Source organism: Eublepharis macularius, chromosome 9, assembly GCF_028583425.1.
Source record: "Eublepharis macularius isolate TG4126 chromosome 9, MPM_Emac_v1.0, whole genome shotgun sequence".
NCBI lineage: Eukaryota > Metazoa > Chordata > Lepidosauria > Squamata > Eublepharidae > Eublepharis > Eublepharis macularius.
The window spans coordinates 87678417-87700413 of record NC_072798.1 but is presented as its reverse complement, the minus strand read 5'-3'; the positions used below and the strand labels follow the sequence as shown (position 1 = coordinate 87700413).

Here is a 21997-nt window from a genome sequence, read left to right as displayed (position 1 = left end):
GGGCTTCTCATTGGCTCGGAGCGTGGCGCGTTGTGATTGGGCCACGTGCGGGCGGCCCAAACGGCGAGGGCGACGCGAATTGGTCGGAGCGGGCGTGCGGGGGCGGGGCTGGGGCGTCCTCCCGAATGGCTTCTGCGCGGGGCCGGGGGCCGGTGCGGCTCCTGGGGCTGGTCATGCCTCGGCGGGGCTGGGCGGAGGACGGCGCCGACTGACTGACTGACTGACGGGGCGACGCGGCGCTGGTTGGCGGCAGTCGCCATGAGGCGGGCGCCCGGCTCGGGGGCGAGTGCTTTCCTCTGGCCCCTCGCCGCCTCCTTGCTTGTCCTCGTTCTTCCGCCACCCGGGCTGGCCGCTTCCCAGCTGCGACTCAGGCAGGCCTGTAGTACCTGCCGCGGGATCGCGGACCGGTTCGGACAGGTGAGTTAGCCCTGTGCACACGTGATCGTGAACACGGGTCTGAATACGCGTGGAAGAGGCGGGCGGGGGACACTCCAAAACTAAAACGGGTCTCCAGAACCTGGACGAAGAGGAGGTTTAAATCGTATCCTCTCCGCTGTGTATGTAAAATAAGCTCTATTCAGTGCACGTACGTAGATAAGTCAAGTGAATGTGCGAACGTAGCTTGCGTGTTCTGCCTTGCGTGTCGTGTCATTCTTAATAATAATTAATAATCAATTTATATACCTTTCAGGACAACGTGTGGCATTCAACACTATTAAAAAGGTTTTACAAGTATCACAAAGCCAGTGTAAAAAGGAGCCTAAAACTAACAGTAGGGGATCTAAGTGAGAAAATTAAAAAGACCTCTGCTTGAAGCCCTGTGGGCCTCATGACAGGGAACACGTGTACAGTGTGCATGCGATTTTTTTTCTTGTATTCAGTGTGTGTACAACTGAATATATGATTTATATCCCATGTTTGCTCTGGCCAAGCACCCCAGTAGAATACCGTGCTTGATAGCATGAAAAGTCACTGAAAGGTCCAAGAGAAGCATCAAGATTACATTCCTTGCTTCTCCCAGCAACGGCAATGTTGACATGGGGAGGCAAAAACTATTTTTGACTTGTAAGAAGACCTGGAACCTAGTGGAATTGAGTCTTCCAAGAAAGTTTGAGATTGGACTTCAATTACATGCTTGAGTATCATGGCATAGGTACGTCAGAGATGCACTGTCCAGGTAGTGCATTTCTTGGTGTTTAAAAAAAAAAAAAAGATTGTGTTTAACACACAACTTGTGTAAACTCATGTCGCTCATTGCTGAATTTAAGTTCTAATTAATGCTGAATTCTGCCTTTTGTCTGTACCTGTTTTCTGGTCTCTTTTGGTATTTCCAATTTGTTTGGATCTGTAAATGCATCTACAATCATTTTAGATGTGAGAAATAATTTTGTTAGCATCTTTATTTGGTGTAGCCTTTTTCAGTGATGCAGTAATGATAGTCAACCATTTTTGAAAAATGCTAATATCTTAAAGTATGAACTTGTGTTTGCAGGGTCTAACAGATACCGCCAAAAAGAACTTTGGAGGTGGTAATACAGCTTGGGAAGAAAAAACACTATCTAAGTATGAGACCAGGTACAGTGTGTCTGAATTTTCTTCTTTCAACAAGGCAGAGTTCTTGGCTGCAATTTTATAATATTCCGGGGACCAAATGAAGCAGTATATGTAAGTCGGGACCATTTTAATCTAGAACAAATGTTTTTGTATTTTAACTATGAAAGCTGGTTATTAATATAGCTAGTAGGAGCTGGGAAGCCAACCAGCCATCATTTTCTGTTTTACGTGATTGATGTTTGAGCAATAGAAAAATAGAATAAGATAAAACTATTTATTACACTGTGCACAAAATCTTAGGATTAAAATGATGTATAGGATACCATTTAAAAGGACAACCATTCTGTAAATAAGATGAATAACATATCTTAAATATATAGTTCAATTAAAATTGCAAGTAGTATTAATTATGCCCCTATAAAAGTCAGAAGTATTCCTGAAAATTTGCATATACAGACCTGTCCAGGACCATAGTTAAATCACAGTGTATGTGCATGTGCAAACCAGAGGCCAGAATATGCAAAGAGAGGTAAAGGGAGATGTAACGCAAGTGTTGGAGGGGAGGAAGCATGATGCAATCCCACCGAAGATTATGTGAGCAGACCTCAAACTCTAAAAAGGGAGGGGAAGGGGGAAAAACAGTATCAAACTACTGAAATGGGAACAAACTGGTGGAGCCAAAAAACCTTTTGTGTATGGAGCACTATAAATGATGAAACATACAGTATACAGAATACATACACGTATTATTTCAGTGCAAACAATGCCAGCCAATCTCTTTATTTAATCCATGCAGTGACAAGGTGTTCAAGGTGAAAATCCAGTAAGTCTCTCTTTTCCTTAGTTGATTGAGAAGCTGGTGTGTAGGAACTGAGACTTGTTCTGCTACCCAAAAGCACAGCTCCTTATCAGTGTGAGCAAAAATCACAAAGTTGAACCAAAGGAGCTGAACGTTTTCTTGTTCTGATGCAGCTCCTGTGTTCATAAATACGAACACATCTTGTTGAGAAATCTAAATATAAGACCTTACGTGGGCATTGTATGAGATAGATAATAGCTTTGGGGTTGCAGTTGACAAAATAATATAAAAAGTTCTGTCATTGGATGAATTATGTCTGGCTTTTAACTGAAAAAGCACATACTGAATAGTACCCACAAGGGAAATTCCCATGCGGAATCCCTTTGCTATCAGTTCTCTTGTCTACAGTGGGTTCTCTTACTCTGCTCCTAACCAGTTTGAAGGTTTCTAGATCATCTGTAGGCAAAAAGGGGAGAAGATCTGCACCTAGAAATACCAGATAGGAGTTGCCAGTGTTTCCGAATTATATCTCTGTGTTCAATTATATGTAAAGGTTATCACCATCTTATCAATATCCTGTTTCTCCCTTTGGGGAATTAAAAGAGATGATCTGGTAGTATTTTTGTCCCTGTTTAAAGCCTGTTTAAGAATCTTGATAGAATAACCCCAATCTGACAGTTGCCTCATTATTATTTTATTTGGGCCTGTTAATGAAAATCAGATTTTAAACTGCAATTCCTTCTAACAGTGCAATCCTACGGAGAGTTACTCCAGTTCTAATCCCATTGACTTCAATAGGCTTAGACTGGAGTAACTCTCCATAGGATTGCACTGTAAGTCTCAGAAGCTGTGAATATGGCAGATTTCTTTTTCGAATGAAAGGGGTGAAAACTGTCCCCAGCTAAGAAGGAGTTGACATCAGTGGGCTTCCTGTACACATCTGTCTGTATTGCAGGTCCCTTTTTTCTAACAACAACATCTAAAATATTAAGGCTAGGTTTATCAAACTTCATCTCAAATGTGATAGTCTAATGTATAGTTTTAATGTATTGACCAAACTGACCTAATAGTTCTTCAGAACCTGTCTAGATAATGAAGATATCATCTAGAAATCTGTTATAGAGCAATGTAATTCTTATAAATATTGTCGTTCTGAAGAATACAATTATTTTCTAATTTGGCCAATTCAGGGGCAAACTTACAGCCCATGGCAGTACCTGAAACTTACTTTAAAAAGGTGTAGAGTTGGAAAAAGTTCTTTTTTAGGCATAATTCTGCAATTTGGCACAGAAATAATGTTGGTGGATTTGGATTTTCCTTCCTTTCCAGAACATCATATAACATTTTAAGGGCCTCGTCTTGTGGGATATTGGTATATAATGAAACCACATCCATAGTTTGAAGTAGCATCTCATGCTACACAAGAAGGCCCTCGGGGCTGAAAGGCGTTGGGTCTTTTGGTTAGTGTACATGTATAGCCATGATTGTGGTTCTCTGTTATTAGACCGGCAACTTCATTTTGTTGCTGTATACTGTGATCTGAGTTTTTAAGGGTATTCTATATATCCCTTTACTGTATGCAAAGTATTGTAAGCCGTTCTCTCCACAGAGGTGCTTCTGCCATCCGGTATTTGTCCTTTCTGTCTGCCTCTCCTTGCCAACCAAACTCCTGTGAAGTGCCTCTGAGAGCTGTAGTGGTTCTACTCTGGTCTGTGTGCTCACATCAGGGTCTGGACCCTGCAAGGAGATTCCATTACACTCTTCTGTTGCCTTTGGCCAGTCTGCTTTGCATGGAAATCTGAGCTAAGAGGTGGGAGTAAAATATTCCTCAGAACAACGGATTTTACAGAAAAATGGCTCCCCTTCCTTGAACGTATAGCCAAGAACGACATATAACCCAAAATTCCAGTGTACCATAATGTTATGAAAATTTCAGATCTGTGAACGCTCATGACTATCCATTCTTAGTCGGACCCCGCACAACAACAAACGGCATGAGCAAACAACTTATTCAGTCGTTTGGTTCATCATGCTACATCTTATCCTCCAGAACAATCAACAGCAAAATAAAGCTTTCAGTCTCATGTGACATCGAAAGAATCCACGCGGATAACCTAACTGAGTTATTGACTCAACAGACATATAACATAGGAATGTCCATATTGTACCTTGCAGCCGCTGATTTTATTGTTATTTTTAATGTCGACTGTTTCTAAGTCAGAAGAGTTTATTGTCTATAGCCATAGGCCGTCACAATTCACCAAACATTGACTAATAAACAATTAAATCCCTTATCACAGTTTGTATAGGTTACTAAAATTAATTAAAACAATACAGTATGCCAAACTATCCCAGGAGTCATGAAGCAGCCTCATTCAGTACCACCTTAGATCTTATCTTTTTGGCTGCGAGTGCAAACAGAGAGACTCTATAGGACACATGATTATCAGTGTCAGATAACTGTTTATAAGAAGTTGAAGTCCATTTTAATAAATGTTTTAAACTTTAAAAAAAAGTAGGAGTAGATTGAAGGGAATGGTAGTTGTGAGTAACCTTACAGGAAAGAAGATACAGGCATTTTGCATCTCTTCTGCTCATCTCCCTCCTGGAGTTGTTTGAGGCCCTCAGATACCTGTTATTTGCAAGGACTTGAAAGTTCCTTGTTGCTCAAGTGCTAATGGGCATCATTCCAGCTCTTGCTTCTATTTGAATGCTTATCTTTGAACACTTGCAGTTAAGCATAATCAAACACTCAGTTCAATAGAAAAGAGCTTCCTAAAACCCCCGCTTCTCCCCCACCTATGTGTGCATTGACCTTTCAGTTGACTGAATGTTGTAGATGTGAAATGCTGTTGTTATGGATTATAAGGTGAGAACTGCCAAACTTCAAGCTTGCAAGAGTAACTTTGTATCAGCTGCCAGGAGAAATCTGTCCCTTGGTGTCAAAATGTCCAGTCTGTGCCAGCGAGTTGCTTTGTCTGGAATACAGAAGTTTAGCTGTTTAATATAGCAAAACTTGGCCATGAATTGTGAACTACAGACAGCAGGTCCCCCATTTTGCCCACAGCTTTTTGGCCTGTCGTTTCTCTGACATCAAAGGCTGTGACCTCAGAGCAGTATGACCTGTTGCAGCCAAAGGGTATGGAAACATTTGGACAACTGATTAACTTCCCAAAGTAACCAAGATCTGGACATCGGAGGCCTGATAATAGCCGATCAGTTTTTATTATCTTCCAGAGCTCCATTGGTCAGGGTAAAAGTATGTTCTTTTTCTGGAGACCCTTTTCTTTGTACCTAACCTAAGCTGAAGGAGGCTATAATATAGTGAATATTTAGCAGTACAGTTTTATGAAAATAAGCGATTAGATTCAGTCATTGTGAAATATTCCTTTTGTTCTCAGTTGTGAGATCCATTGGAGTAAAGCAGGAGATACAGAGGAGAATTCTGGTGAATAGCTTAAGAGGTTTGATAGGAGGTCCATTTAGAAAATATGCAGCCCAGTCCTATGCTTATTTACTTGAAACGGACTTGACAGTATTGCATTGTGTATTGCCTTTAGAGAACCATTAATGATACTGATATTTGCAATTCATTGCAGTATCGGTTGCATACATTTTCATCTTTTTAGAAGTGTATATGGATTTGCAGATACAGTTTCTATGGAACACATTAGCATCTGAATTACAACCTGAATATTGCAAACACCTTTCCAACACTATTGCCTTTTTGTTGTTGTTTAGTGAAATTCGTCTGGTGGAGATAATAGAAAACCTGTGTGACAGTAGCAACTTTGAATGCAACAACATGGTTGAAGAGCATGAAGAACACATTGAGGCTTGGTGGTTCAAATGGTAAGTAGGAGGTCATGGTACCTAATGTTTTGCTGCTGGAAATAAGAGGACAGTACATTAGTAGTGGGTTCTAAGCAGCAGCTCTGGATAAACCAGCAATATTGTATCAGGTTAATGGACTCCCTAGCTGTAACAAAACTGTTGTATTACATCCAGTATGCGTGAGGGCCCCAGATGGGGCACAGTATCACTGTAGGCTTCTTTTATATCACAGCAAAGACCCCTGTACAAATATGAACAGGTTTGATGCTTCTGACTCCGGTCCCCTCCTCCCTCTTCTGTAACATAGTGTGTTTAGAATGGAGGTGGCTACCACTCAATGAGCAGCACAGCTGGGGGAATTGTAAGTCAGCAAGGATGCACCTGTCAACCTACGTTTGTTAGCCAGTTCTCCACTCCCATGGTTTGAAAAAGCATGTGAAGCAAATGACCTGTGTTGCTACACCCCCAGCATCAGCCCACCGGCCTCTGTTTTTGCATGGCCAACCTAGGTAGCTGTTGGCATTGCAACTGTAGTAGCTTGCAAAAGAAACCTGCGAGGAGCTTAATTCTCCTGCATGGATCCAATGTAATCTTTTTTGTGCAGCTTTCATTTGAAGCCAAAGGTTCCCCTTAACGCTGCTGCAGTGCATGTGATGAACTTTCTGTCGACGTTGCGTGGTAGGATTCCGTGATAAGGTTCTTGTTAATTCCAGATCACATCTGCTCCATTTGCCACTACAGAAGACAGTTTATCTAACTGCCAGCCCTGACAGCTCCATCTGGAATCAGAAGGGCAAGTTGTTCTTCCTTGTATATATCCTCTAGAAATCTTAGCTCTAAAAATCTCCAGGCTGGCTTTTTGCCTTCAGTTACATTTGTAAACCTTTATCTTCGTTCAGAGGCGCATTTTAAAAATGCAACCGTTTGTAGCTTTATGCAAACCTTCATGATGCAAAAGCGTAAATCAAGCTAGAATCGAACTTGCTGATTTGAGCTTGAAAGTCTGATAGGTCAGCGGGGCTAAAAAATCGTTCAGTTACGTGAATTAGTTCTGATTCCAAGTAAAGGGAGGTTCTAACTGTGCTTAAATGCTGGACTTGTACATTTTTTTCATATTCCAAATTGTGTACCTTATGGTATTAAGCCAATAATCCTTTGAAATGGCATACTAATAGTTGTAGCCACTACAGAGGTTTTAACTGCTTAATAAGTTTCTTCCATGTATATTGTATGTAGAGGGACTGAAATATGCAGAAGCTGAGTGAATGGTAGCTGTTGATGAAATTTAATATACTTCTTCAGAAAGGTCCTGAGATTTCAGTCTTAGCACTGAATTATTTGTGGAATAGGAAGGATTTGGGCATACTTATGTGTGCCCTTGGTTGTCTTTGCCTAATATAAAGAAAGGACTACCTAACTCTGGAACTGTAGTAACTTGTAGATTTCCCTATAGCTGCATGTATGCACAACTAGCAGGTGGAATCATACTTATAAGTGGGTAGAAGTAATCTAACTCCTAAATGAATGGGGGGGGGGAACCCTTTGAACAGTAGTGTTCAGATGTGTTTGGGAAAGATTGTCCTTGTTCGCTTAAGCTTTTTTTTTTTAGTAATAGTAACCTCAAGGAATGAATAGTTCTATTGCAATTTGTGTCTTTATTTCTGTATCTACAAGATAAATCAGGATGAAGTGTACAAGGTATAAATCAATCGTAATACACAATTATTTCCTTTTCCGTGCAAGATTACAATCTTAAATGTTAACAATTAGAACAAAGTAAGAGTAAAATTAAACAACTCAGCCTGTGTAGTTATGATACCTTTTTAATGTTATGAATATCAGCTAATGGTATAGGTACCTGCTGAATAGCAGACCAGAAATTCGACAGTCTTCCTTTATGGATATTATATTTGTTTGTTACTGTGTCTGAAACTGTAACGTCATGCTGATAAAAAAATGTAATTGAATGTTCTAAACCACATCTAAGTGACTAGAAATAAAGTCTGTTTAACAGATTATGTCCACTAAAGTTTCTGACAAGTCTTTACAAAAATGAACTTATGATCTGTCTTTCAAGAAGCACCCAACATGTCCACATGAATCAAAATTTTATTTGCCGTACTTCACATACTCTGTAGGGAAATATCCATGGTAAACTACTGCTCGAAAAATGTTTTGCTTATTATCTGAGTAAAACATAAGGTTAACCAACTAGAGTTAAAACCTATTATAACATCCATTTTTTAAAATCGCTAATATGTTTCTTTCTCCTTTGTTCAAAAGACAGGAGAAGAATTTACATGTTTGCAATTTAGTGTACATTCTTGAAAGGATGATGTCAGTGGAGGTTATGTAACCTGTATGGCAACAGTGTTTATAAATTTATAAGAGAACAAAAGAAGTAAAGTTGCTGTCTCCTGATCTCTCTCACTCTGTTCTGCTCTTTTAAGTTGCTCACGTTGACAAGGTTATTCTCACGATTCTAATAGGACTGAAACAAATCACACAGACTGCTGATTTATTTATTGATTTAAAACATTTCTATGGCTCCTTTCCAGCCAAATAGGGTTCCCAAGGCAGCAAACATCACTTAGAACATTAGAACATTTCAGCATTAAAAACATATATATATATATATATATATATATATATATATATATATATATATATATGTTTTATATATATATATACACACACATACATACATACATACATACATATACATATATATGTGTGTGTGTATATATATGTGTGTGTATATATACACACAGAGAGAGAGAGAGAGAGAGAGAGAGAGAGAAATTCAATAAAAACATAGAAACAGTCAAAACACCAGGAAGGAGGCCAGTTCGGTTATTGAGGGTATATCAAACAGAACAAAATGGTTTTCACCCACTGGCAGAAGACAATTGTAGAGGGATTCAGATGAATCTTCCTGCGGTGGGGGTTCCAAAGTTTTGGCAAGTTACTATAGGTTACTGTTACTAATAACTTTCCCTGTTATTTTTAACACGCTGTCTTAAAGGATGCTCAAGCCTAGCAAAGCCTGCTTACCACTGATTGATCCGGGATGAAAATGTAAGGATACACAATCCCAGCTCCGTGGGGGATTTTTAAATTGATTTATCTCCCCCTTCCCAAGACTGGGAAGATGCCTCTCCCCTCCCCCCTTTTTTTAGCCAGTAAGATAAGTACAATTGTGATCCCAAAGGTAGTGCTGGTGTAGGAGAGGGTATGGTGCCTGCTATGCATTTCCGGGCACCGCTTCCTTGTTGAGCCTTAGAGATAAAAGCCGTGAGCCTTGAATGGCATTGGGGCAAAAAAGCTATCCGACCGCCTGAGTGCTGAGGCACACCGCAGCCATTCACCCTCAATTTTTGTACATACATACATTGCTTCGGGCGATGGGAAAATCCCATAGCCTCTAGGGAGCAAATCCTCTCTTTTTTGGGCATGTCCTTTTTGGGGGGACATACCCCCCCCCCAAAAAAAACAAAGGAGTGATCCTGGCTTTGTTTCATCTCGAGGTGCTTCAGAAAAACACAGGAAACATCCACTTTGCATATGCAGGGAGCACCCAGTGGGAAGCAGTTGCCTTCCCCTGTTGACATGGAAGCTTCTGACATTTTATGCCTGGCCCCTCCTCCTGTGCCAGCCATTTTGTGGTGGTGCTCACGTAGTGTTGTGAAGAGAAATTCTCTTAATTCCTCTTTACCCACTTTCTCCCTGAAATCCAACAATATCTCCTCTTTCTTAGGAATCTGGAGTGTTTGAAATCAATTTTGTTTTGAATCAGAAGAGAAATTCAAAGAGGAGGGCTAGGAAGGAAAGCTCTGCAAAACTTCATAATTTTACTCTGCAGATGCTCAGAGGCGGGCAGTATCTTTCCAAGCCTTCCGATCTTCCTGCTAGAGCACCCCACCTCCCGGGCTTGTATAACACCAACCAACCTCCCCGCCCCCCATGCAAGGGCTGAATTTACAAAAGGGCACATAAGGAACCACTGTGTTGTATAACAGAAAACTGCAAAGAGATTCCTGTTTTGAAATAAAGAGAATAAGAGGAATTGATGAAAAGAAAATTTCGGACACCCTCTACGTAACACTACTCCTTCAGAAGTGATCACAGGTTCAGCAAGGTTGTGAACGTATGGGATAGGGAACTGACTATGGTACCAAAAGGGAAGAATAAAGAGCATCATTTTCTATCTTCTCTCTGCAAAGCAGACCTTGGCTGTAGTCATGGAGTGGTTTGAGAGGAAGATCTTGTAGCAGAGGAGTCATAAGCTGGTGCTGGGAGTGTGTAGGGCCAGTTTAGGTGGCTGTTCAGATTTATCACTCACCTTTATAAAGGGTTCGAGGCTTATTTGTCATAAGCAGAGATGAACATTTTTGCCTCTGTGCTGTAGAACCTTTGGTTTAAAATTTGCATCTTTTTTTGTTTGAACAGAGCAAAGTTACTATATCTGTAAAACTAGAAATTCAGGAATCTTGTTTTTGTTTAAAAAATAAATGTTGTCTTTACAGGAAAAAGAAAAACCCTGATTTGTTTAAGTGGCTCTGTATAGAAAAGATTGAAGTTTGCTGCCCTGCTGGGACCTATGGACCTGATTGTCTTGGTAATGAAGAAATAGTAAGAAAGTATTGAAGTGTCTTATGTTGAGGTATTCTACTTTTGTTTCTTCAGTGCTGAGCTTATATTAACAGTTTAATCTTAGATGAGGATGGGATGGGTACAGTCGAAGTCTGGCACAGTACTGGCCAGCTGGTGCCGCTGCCTAAACAGTAAAATTGGCGACCCCAGCACCAATGCCAACCTAGCATTCCTAAGATAATTTTACTTGATGAACCATGCTTCAGCCATATGAGTACCGTACCTAAAGATTGCTGGGCTGATAGTAGCAAAAACAGAAGATTCCTGTGTCACCTTGGAAGACATATTCAATACATTTGGTAGTGTTCAGAGTGCCACAGGGCTCTTTGTGGTGATGTGACTCTTGAGTGTCAACAATGAGAAACAGTGAACGGAGGGACAGAGCAAGCAAGTTGTCATAACTCTCTAAAAAGGCAAGCCATGTGTTGGTTGTGTGCGAATCATGGCCTGCAGGGAATTTCGATATCCGCAGCAGTCCACGATCCGGCAGGTTTGAGCGACTAACTTCCCACTGTAGTTAGCTAAAAATGACATTAAAAATTAGGTTTATGAACAGCAGGCTCGACAGCAGTAAGCAAAGAAGCAGAAAGGTTTTTACTTGGTTTTGTGTTCTCAAAATCCTGCTTTATGCCATTTAAGCTTGCCTCGGTGGGTCAGAAAGGCCTTGCCACGGAAACGGCCGCTGTGATGGAGACGGCACTCGAGGCGGCGATGGGTCATGCAGCTGTAATAAGGAACACAAAGGAGAGTTTTGTTTGGACTGTGCCGACGGCTACTACAACTCTCACAGAAATGACACGCATTCCGTTTGCACAGGTACGTTTATATATTTTGGGTGCATTGGTTAGGCTTTTGTAACTATGTGATTCTAAGGATTTCTGTTTAAGTCGACATCTGAAACTAGGAAGGCAAGCAGTTAAATGCATTTTCTGCCACTGAAGCTAAAGGTAGCAATAGTGTAAATTGCAAACAACCTGTTTATGTGTGCTGTTGATCACAGCCCAAATGTAGCAATTTTCAGGGAGTCAGAAACCTGATAGACTTTTACAGTCACTTTTTCTTGCTGTTTATTTTAAAACGCTAATCACATACATTAATTGAAATGAACCAATTATGTTCAGTAGGACCTTGCTTAACTGCCCCTAAAATCAGTTTAATTAGATCAAATAAACCCAGATTCAGTTTAAATTATTATGGATTGGATCCATTCTGCTAGTAGAAACTCTTTGCTCCAGTGTTAGAAAAGCACTTCTACAAGCAGAACAGATCCATTGACTCCAACCTGAGCCTCTCTCTAATTGCTTCTCTTCAAATGTTGAAATATAGTCCAGTTCTTAGTGCTGATGTGGATTTCGTCAATGGATGTACTGAGTATCTGTTTTATAATTTACTTATGAAACTACTTTGCCTTCTGGCTGTATACCTCTCAGTCTTTGAGCTATACCACAAAGCAGGTAATAGGGCATACAGTATTAAACACAGGCAATATGAGATGGAAAAGCCAATTGAATGCCAATTTGTGAGTGAAAAATGAATATGCAATGGAAAAACTGAAGCACTATTCTAAGATGTTGTGTTAGAAAATAAACAAAAGGTCAGTGAACCCATCGTCTTCAACAGAATTTTTAAAGCACTTTTTTCCAGTCCGTGGGCAACTCTTCTGAATTCCTCAGCTGCATTGTGCTAACTCGGTGTTATAAACACAGGATCTGAAATCCATAAATAACTCTCTTCAAAAGACATCTCTGTTGAAAGTTGATGCAGGTGTACATCTAAATGGTGATTAGACTGGATGCATGTGCCTTTTGCTCAGCTTATGGTTACCCTTGACTAGTTGCCCACAAGCAAGACACTGATGTCCTAATGTGGAAATCGAGTGCCTGTCACAAGAAGCTATTTGAAGTGTGACAGACCAAGATAACTGTTGAGGATCTTTGTGGGGTATATTGACATGGGCATGTGCGGGTGGGAAAAAAATCAACATATGGGGAATCAGAGACAGCATTCCTGGAATACCAGCCAAAGAGCAATATATAAACATGTGCAAATAAGTTGTATAGGTTCTGTGAGGTATAATATCATATCCCAGTTATCTAAGCTATTGCTTTCTCTTAATAGCTTGCCATAATTCTTGTAAAACTTGCACGGGTGCAGCAAATACAGACTGCCAGGATTGTAAAGAAGGTTGGACCAAAAATGAAGAGGCCTGTGTGGGTAAGTAAGGCTGCTGGATAGAAAAGGGATCCAGACCAAGAGCTCAATTTAGAAATGGGCTTCTCAAAGAATAAAAGGCACACCCACCACTGTGAAAATCCATGTATGGTGACATAACTACAATTGTACGTACATCCATGGGTCCAACGGTGAGACTGTAGGAGAATGCCTTGATCAGATCAGTCAGCTTTAGCTTTGCATTTCTCCTCTCTGGACAGATTAAATAAATAAATAAATCAGTGCATCTGTAATCAACTGCTAGCAATGTTGTGTTGAGCAGTTTGGGCTATGCTTATGCATTTCATGTTTTGTTACGCTTTACTTGTTGAGTAAGTCGGAGATTGCATTGCGCTATTTTTTCCCCCCTATCATTTTCTGTTTGGTGGGGCTGTGACTTAGCAGGTGTGCTGTTGGTTATAATAAGGAATTAGAAAATATTTGTTCTTCCAATGGAGTAAATTATTTTTGTATTTAATTTTCTGTGAAGTCACGCTTCAGTGTCTCAAAGATGTACAGATACTGAAGCTTTTGGTAATTTGTAAACGCATTTAAATTTGATTATCCATCTCAAAACCTGTTAGTGAACCACTAAATCTTTTAAAACTAGTTCTCGGCCTTTTGGAAATGGGATCTGCTTCTATCAGTATTGTCCTGTTCAAAACCCATTTCTAAATGTACTATTCTTTTCAGGACCTGCTTGCAAAGTACCACCATCCCAACAAAAAAGCAGAAATTTCACAGCATTTACCACTGAACAAGATTGTGTTCTGTTTGTCACACTTACGGTTACAAATATTACAGTATTACTGAGCAGCGGTCTATGCTTCTTAGCAGTTTTGCATCTCATACAGAGGCAGATTCAAACTTCCCATTAAGCCTCTGGAAGCCTTCTCTACCAGCTCCTCCTCCTCCCGTATGAGCAAGTTGCAACCCACTTTTGGGTCCTGCAGTTTGAGCATCACAACTGTTAAGCGTTCACGATCCTTATTTTTATTTCCTTTCATATAAGGAGAGAGACTGGGGAAATGCTCCAATGTATAGCAAGCGGCATGCAGTTTTGTTTTTGTGAATTGTATCATAAATGGAGTCCTAGGATTGGTTCCACTGGTGCCCTTTTACTAAACTTAGAAACATCTGAGGAAGAAGGATGTCTTCTTCCAGTGGAAGGTTTATCACTTAGCAGAAGGGGGATCACTGGGTCCAGCCCATAGCCCGTGTTCTGTATGCTGTTAGGCAGTTACATTTACTGCTTTTACAGTGAAACCGTAAGTATTATTCTAGTCTCAGCCCATTGAAATCAATGGGCTTAGACTGGAGTAATTCTGCTTAGGATTTCACCGTTAGTGAGGCAATATACTTGCAGTAGAGAGTGTCTCGAGAAAGAGAAACTGTGTATTTGAAGCAGCGTCTTGCTTGCCGGGATCTTAAAATAATATAGCTCTTATATAAACTTAGCGCTAAAAGACAAGATGCACTAATGGTATGGTCCCTGAAAAACAGCTCATAAAATTTGAGGGACCTTCTGGAATATGTCATGGGATGCTGCAGTTGGTTGGTCAGATCGGCAATTTCCCTCTTATTTATTTATTTTTGTTTACTTTAGACCTTTATTCCGCTCTCCCCGCAGCAGGCTCAGGGTGGATTACAACAAATTAAAAACACATATAATTTATACACCATAAAACAGTCAAAACATATTTAAAACATACAACAGTAAAATAACTGGATGGCAGAGGTCAGTATACGCTAATTAAAAGCCAGGATGATGGACAGCTCTACTAGGCAGGGTTCAGATCTTTCACTTCTCTTTTTTCCTCTTTTTTTCCTCTTTCTTCAGCCAGCGAAGGCCTAGCCCAGCCTCAACCATATGCCTAGCAGAACATCTGTCTTGCAGGCCCAGCGAAACGATAGCAAATCCTGCCAGGCCCCGGTCTCAATAGAGAGTTCCTATAAATATTTTTATTGATTTATATACGTATACCCCGTTTTTCTTCCCAGTGGGCCTAAAGTAGCTTACAACATTGTTTTTACTTTTGTGAGGGAGGCTGCCCTTAACTGGCCCAAGGGCAGCCCACAAACTTCTGTGCCAGCGTGGCGGGATTTGAACTTGGGTCTCCCAGATCCTAGCCCAACACTCTGCACATAAATGAACTCTTTGAAGGCAGACATACTTCAAATTAGGGATACTTCAAAACCTTTTCCACGTCTACCTGTGAAGATTTTGGTATTTCAGCAAGGAAGGGCAGGAAAACACGGACCATGGTTGGCCAGATGCACAGGGAACAAGCTAAGCCCGAGCAAGTACCACACTGCTACAGAGAGTGTCCCTTGGTTGGAGGACTGCAAAGCAAAGCGCTCGTCTGTTCATCTGCAAGTCTGATTTTTTTTTTCTCCTGCAATTATTTTCAGATGTGGATGAATGTGCTGTAGAAGACTCCCCTTGCAACGGCGACCAGTACTGTTTAAACACAGATGGCTCCTTCTCCTGCCGAGGTTCCCTTTCAGCGTATACTTAACCTTAACTTGTAGAACACTTTGTTTCGTGTTGGGTGAAACCAAGATGACTTAGGCTTTCCTTTTGGCATAGACTTTTGAAAGCTTGATAATATGAACATAAGGAGATGAGCAGTATGAAGGAGTTGGGGATGAAATTCAACAAGGTGGGAAGTAATGGAGGGAAATTGGGGTCCATGAGATGGTTTTGGGCTGTCAGCCAAAGGAATAGAGAGGAAAGTGAGTGTAAGCGAGAGGATTCCAAGTAATGGGAATGAGTGGTGGGGTGAAGGCAAGAGAGGTAGAATAACTGGGAAAGGATTCTGTAGAGTCTTTAAAAATAAAACCCTGGGCAGTTAGAATGGGTGAAAGGTCTTAAGAAGATGGCCAGGAGGAGATAACTGAAGGGTATGGTCGTTGTGAGAGCTGCAGAAAGGATGGAAATGGAAGCTGGAGGTGATTGTAGTTCAAGGATTAATGAGAGTTCAGGTGTGGACAGGGTAGAATAGAGTTGAAAAATGAAATAAAAGACCAAAAAGATGAGAAATCTAATACAAAACTTCTGTTGCAGCATCTTTTCTAAGGTCTGCACTCTGTCTTATAAGGACTGTCTTATAAAGACTTCCGTTGCAGCATCTTTTCTAAGGTCTGCCCTCTGTCTTATAAAGATCCAAAGACCTCTTATAAGGTCGCTCTTTTTGCCCTTTCAGCAGGGAAAATTCGTGAGAAGGTTGTGACAGCGCAGGGCTGTCAATAGGCTGCAAGCACAATAGTGTAACTCCTGTAGTGTTTTATCCAGCTTGTATTGGATATTTTATCTGTATCGCCGCTTATATTTTTGCTATTTTATCGTTTGCAATGGCTCTTGGCCCAATGCAATAAATCTTGAACCTTGAACAGGAACCTTATAAAATTAATCTGAATTTTTTTTAGGTAATTTGCTTTCCTCACTTAAGGTATGTTCGATTGATGGTCAATGTAGGCTGAAACCTTAAACATTAATTTGCAGACACCTATATATGAGCAAAATAGGGCTTATTTTGTCTGTGTTTTTTTGTTTTAGTAACTTCTCTAGTTTTGACTCAAGCACAAGAATAGCCATTTCTGTTCCTCTTTGCACTTTCTGTGTTGGCTTCATGAGTTTTTGCCTAACTGTCCTTGCATCGTAAGTTGTGGGCTGTTATAGAATTCATGTTTTGTGTTGCAGCGTGCGATATTAGCTGTGTGGAATGCACTGGAGAAGGTCCTGACAGATGTAAAAGCTGCATAGCTGGTTATGAAATGGAAGAAGAAAAATGCACAGGTCAGATTGCTAATTTTTCTGTTGAAGTTGGAATTGAATTTAGGGTAGATTCATTGGTCCTGATTCTCAGATTCTTGTCAACTTATAATAAATGTCATACCCAGTTCTGAATCCAAGTTTTGGCTGCTTTGCGATAGCATTGTGTTGTGAGCTGGACACATGGAAAAGCAAAAGCAAGTTAAATGAAGCAAAAAACAGATGATGCATCGCTCAGAGAACTACTTTTTAATCCAAACCATTCATTTCTGAATATTCTTCACAGTTAAATGTGAACATGAGCTTGCTTTTGTCTGTCAACTACGGTGCATTTCAGAAAACAGGGTGGATCCTGCCCATATCCTACCACTCTATTGAGCAAAGTTGGAAATCATTCCTCCATCCTAAGGAGCTTTCCTCCCATTTAAAGGACTCTTTCACTTAAGTTGGAGGCTCGTTGAAAGATAGTTAGAGCCACCCCATTGACTTTTAAATATCTTTCAGTTCAGGGAACGTTGATGTATGAAGACTGAATGCTTGCTTTTGCAAGTCACGAACACAACAGTAAGAGTTACAAGTTTAAGGATTTTCATTCCTTAATCTTAATAACTCCTTATATAACACTCTTCTAGACAGATTAGTGCCCCACTCAAAGTGGTTGAACAAATTCAGTGTTGCTGTTATCCTCGCAATTCAGCTGGAGCTGAGATGAGCAGCTTACCCAAGGCCGTCAACTGAGCTCATGGCAGTAGTGGGATTCGAACCAGCAGTGTGCTGATTCACAGCCCAGCTACTTAATCACTATGCTACTGCAGCTTTATGAAAAACTTCAACATTTAGTTCTTGGTTTTTCTCTGTAGTGGTGGTTGTGTGATTGGGTAGCAGGAAAGGGGTCTGGCCAGTCAGCTCTTTACTAAGCAGAACCTTAGATTTGGAAAGAGAGAGGGCAGCTGTTGGGGGGTTGGAGGACTTTGCATTTCCAGCTCCCCCATGGCAGCATAACTAATAACAGTAACATTTGATTTATATACTGCCCTTCAAGACAACTTAATGCCCACTCAGAGCAGTTTACAAAATCAATGTTATCCCCACAACAATCACCCTGTGAGGTGGTTGGGGCTGAGAGAGCTCTAAGAGAGCTGTGACTGACGCAAGGTCAGCCATCTGGCTTCAAGTGGAGGAGTGGGGAATCAAACCCGGCTCTCCAGATTAGAGGCCTGCCGCTCTTAAGCACTATACCAAGCTGGCTCTCAAGCAGGCAATAGCTCCAACTTGCTTTCTGCATGATTTGGGAAGGGGGTTTGATTATGAAGTCCTAAAAATACTAACAAAAATGCTAATGCATCTGACGAAGAGAACTGTGATTCTCGAAAGCTTATGCTACAGTAAAGTTGGTTAGTCTTAAAGGTGCTACTGGACTCTTTTCTAAAAAATATTAACAAACCCATCCCTAAACAGGAAGCACGGGAGCAATGGAGCAAAAGAATCAAGTACAATTTTACATTTCATAGAATCATAGAGTAGGAAGGGGCCAACCCCCTGCCCAATGCAGGATCAGCCTAAAGCATCTAAAGCATTTGCAATAATACAATTGTTCCTTTCTTTAGTTATCAATTTGCCCATTTTTAAAAAGGTATTTAGAACTTGAACGGTTTCCTTATTTTTACATAAGGAAAAAGAACTTTGGGGGGCATTTATAATCAAGAAGCTGTGCATTCTTTTTTGAAAATATTATTGGAGTCCTAATAGAGGTCATATAACTTTTGTTTTTTCCTTGCAGATGTGAATGAATGTGCCTTGCCTGAAAAGGTGTGTGTAAGAGAAAATGAAGACTGTGTTAATACTCCAGGTGGTTACAAATGTGTCTGCACGGAGGGCTTTGAAGATAAGGATGGTGTCTGCGCTCCAATCATAAAAACAGGTGAGTGTGTTTACAAACCACTGGGATAGCAAAATGCAAGAAATCCAGTTTTGTGTCAAAACTGCTCATACCTGCAAAGAGTGGGTTGGATCCTGTGGATTCATTGCACCGATGGAAGTACATCTCCTGACGCAGACCCCAATCCACCTAGTGGGTTTTTTTGAGAGCCAGTTTGGTGTAGTGGTTAAGAGCAGCAGGACTCTAATCTGGAGAGCCGGGTTTGATTCCCCACTCCTCCACTTGAAGCCAGCCGGGTGACCTTGGGTCAGTCACAGCTTCTGAGAGCTCTCTCAGCCCCGCCCACCACACAGGGTGTTTTGTTGTGGGGATAATAATGGCATACTTTGTAAACCGCTCTGAGTGGGCATTAAGTTGTCCTGAAGGGCGGTATATAAATTGAATGTTGTTGTTGTTGTTACATTATTTTACCAGAGCCCTGTGTTTTCTGCAATTGGATTCTTATCATATTTATGTACTCCTCGGCTTCTAAATGCCTTTTCCAGGCATGTTAGTTTAGTGTTTTGTGAAAAAACAAAATGTCGAGTCTTCTTTTGAGTTCTAAACCCAAGGAAAAACTATCCCGGATGTTGAAAATTTCATTTCAGTCGGAAATAGGCATACAGTGGACTGCAACCCATCCATGGTTGCTGTCTGTCTTGCAGAGGACCACAAGCTACTAAGGATTCTTGCAAAGAATAATAATAACTTTTGATTTATATTCCACCCTTCAGGACAACTTAACACCCTCTCAGAGCGGTTTACAAAGTATGTTGTTATTATCCCCACAACAAAGGCCCTGTGAGGTAGGTGGGGCTGAGAGAGCTCCTAGAAGCTGTAACTGACCACTACACCAAACTGGATTGCTGGATTGGGTGAGCCCTGGCTGAATCCAGCAAACAAATTCTTTAATAGTACAGAGCACTGAAAAACTGAAGGCAGATTAAGTGTGCCTTAATCACTCACGTGCTTCATAAGTTAAAACCATGCCGATGGATTGTGAGTATTCTAATATCTGAAAAAGGGAAAGATACAGCACTAGGCTTCAGTCAGCCTGTCCCTGCTGGAAGAGTTCTGATCTAAGTAATTGGTAATCAGTTCAGAACAAATATATGAACTGTACTGACAGATCCAGTGTACATTCTTAGTGGGACCAAACTGTTGATGTCTTTTGGATGTTTTATACCAAAGGAAGTACAGCCTTGGTTGTTGTGGGTTTTCCGGGCTGTATTGCCGTGGTCTTGGCATTGTAGTTCCTGACGTTTCGCCAGCAGCTGTGGCTGTCATCTTCAGAGGTGTAGCACCAAAAGACAGAGATCTCTCAGTGTCACAGTGTGGAAAAGATGTTGGCAGGTCATTTGTATCTACTCAGGAGGGGTGGGGTTGAGCTGAGTCATCCTGTAAGAGTTTCCCAGGGTGTGGAATGCTAATGGCGGGAGGCTTCACTGTATCCTGAGGAGGTTCTTTTGCATATGGATTGGGGCTTGATGTGCTAATCTTCTCTGCAGGGCTATTGTCGGGTGTAGAGTGTTTTGTTAGCCTGGTGTTTTTCAGAACTGGAAACCATGCTCTGTTCATTCTTAAGGTTTCTTCTTTCCTGTTGAAGTTTTGCTTATGCTTGTGAATTTCAATGGCTTCCCTGTGCAGTCTGACAAAGTAGTTGGAAGTGTTGTCCAGTATTTTGGTGTCCTGGAATAAGATAATTCACAAGCATAAGAAATTCACAATTTCTGAAAAGGGAAATTGGTCCCATGCAAATTTCTGAAAAGGGAAATTGGTCCCATGCAAACTGCAGCCATGCATGGTGGCGGGGAGCTGAGGGACCCCAGGGTTCCCCAATCCCAAGGAGATCCCTGGAGCCCTCCTCTGGTTCTCCTCACCAGCAGCAGCAGCAGCGGTATGGGCATCATTTTTAAGGTAATGCTTGCAGGATGGCCAGCCATCTTTCAACGGCCCGCCATTTGACCAATCACCTGGGAAGCAGCCCTGAGCCAGAGGTGGGGAACCAAGGGTAAGAGTCATAGCAATGTTGTGAGGGCCTTCGATTAGCAAGAGGAAATTGGCCACGAAGGGCATGTCGCCTCTCACGCCACAGGCTGGAAGTAGCAGGGCCGGGAGAAAGGAAGAGGGCAAGGGTGAATGATAGCCCCCTCCCCTCATCTGAAGCCTGCGAGAGGGAACACAGCACTCTCAGCAGGTTGGGACCTGCCAGGATCAAATGGGTCTCTGACACTTAATAATATCTTGTTATTCCCCATATACAAAATGATGATAGTAATGTAAGAGCAAAGACCTGTATTTTAAACTGAGGCATGTTACTTTTGACAGAAGAGGAGGCACCTGAAAACTCGTCTTCGCCTGCTGCTACACATGAGGATTTATGATCTACATTCCAAGGCGAGAGACATTGATATCCTAACAACCCTTAAGTTATTGGACTGATCATCTTTTACAATTCATAAGCGGTGTTAAATAAACTGCCAGTATGATTTTTTTTTCTGGGAAACGGACAATAAATCACCCTTGGAACTGCATTTCTTCAATACATAGAAATGGCTGCTCTTTTTTTTTTTTAATACGGTCATGAAACTATCTTACAGGTAGTTGGAGATAAATAAATTGCAGCACTTAGCACAGTTGAGGACTTTGAGCTCAATTTTGGACGAATAGATCTTTTGTGGAAAAATCTGGTAAAGATAATTGGCAAACTTAAGTCTCTTTGGACACTTTTTTTTACCACTAGAACACACCTTTTCAAGACTATTAAGAAGAGAGGCTGTGTTTCTTGGAAGATACTCCTTGTAAATGAAAACAGACTTTCTAATAGGGCATTCAATAAAGTTTTTTATTTTGGCTGTTATATATTGTGTATGCTTTGTGCATAGCATTTTCCTCTGCTGAATGTATGTGATCAGCAGTGTCTCTGTGCTATCACATGTCTCTAGAAGTTAGAAAAACCATTTTTATTGAATCATTAGTTCCTTTTACTTGAATGGATATTGTAGTCTGATGACCAAGGCTTCATGAGTTGTAGAGTTTGGAAATTAACAAGAGCCCAATTCTGTTAGCATATGCATAGCAAAGGGGGCAGGGGCACCACTTTTTAAAATTAGAATTGCGTAGAAACTAATTTTACAGAGGCAAAGAGCAGTCTTGCCAGAAGACACAGCGTGTGTACAGCATCTGTCTGAAAGTTTTGCTGTTGTACATGGTTTATTGTTGAGTATATTCCTAGTTTTCTTCCAATGATCTG

The 21997-nt window shown here is 41.0% G+C and overlaps 1 protein-coding gene across 3 annotated transcripts; it reads left to right on the top strand.

Annotated features, from left to right (window-relative positions):
• The first annotated feature begins 126 nt into the window (after positions 1-126).
• Positions 127-21604, top strand: CRELD2 (cysteine rich with EGF like domains 2). 3 transcript variants are annotated; one of them, XM_054988882.1, is made up of 10 exons: positions 127-417; positions 1493-1575; positions 6095-6205; positions 10714-10805; positions 11480-11656; positions 12959-13054; positions 15464-15547; positions 16755-16850; positions 18607-18747; positions 21076-21604. In XM_054988882.1, the coding sequence occupies exons 1-10, from the start codon at positions 259-261 to the stop codon at positions 21126-21128; spliced, it is 1092 nt and encodes a 363-aa protein (XP_054844857.1). In that variant the 5' UTR covers positions 127-258; the 3' UTR covers positions 21129-21604. The 3 variants fall into 3 exon arrangements, with proteins under 3 accessions (XP_054844857.1, XP_054844856.1, XP_054844858.1); XM_054988881.1 differs by having other exon boundaries at positions 21073-21604; XM_054988883.1 differs by lacking the exon at positions 127-417 and having other exon boundaries at positions 1575-1665; positions 21073-21604.
• The last annotated feature ends 393 nt before the right edge of the window (positions 21605-21997 follow it).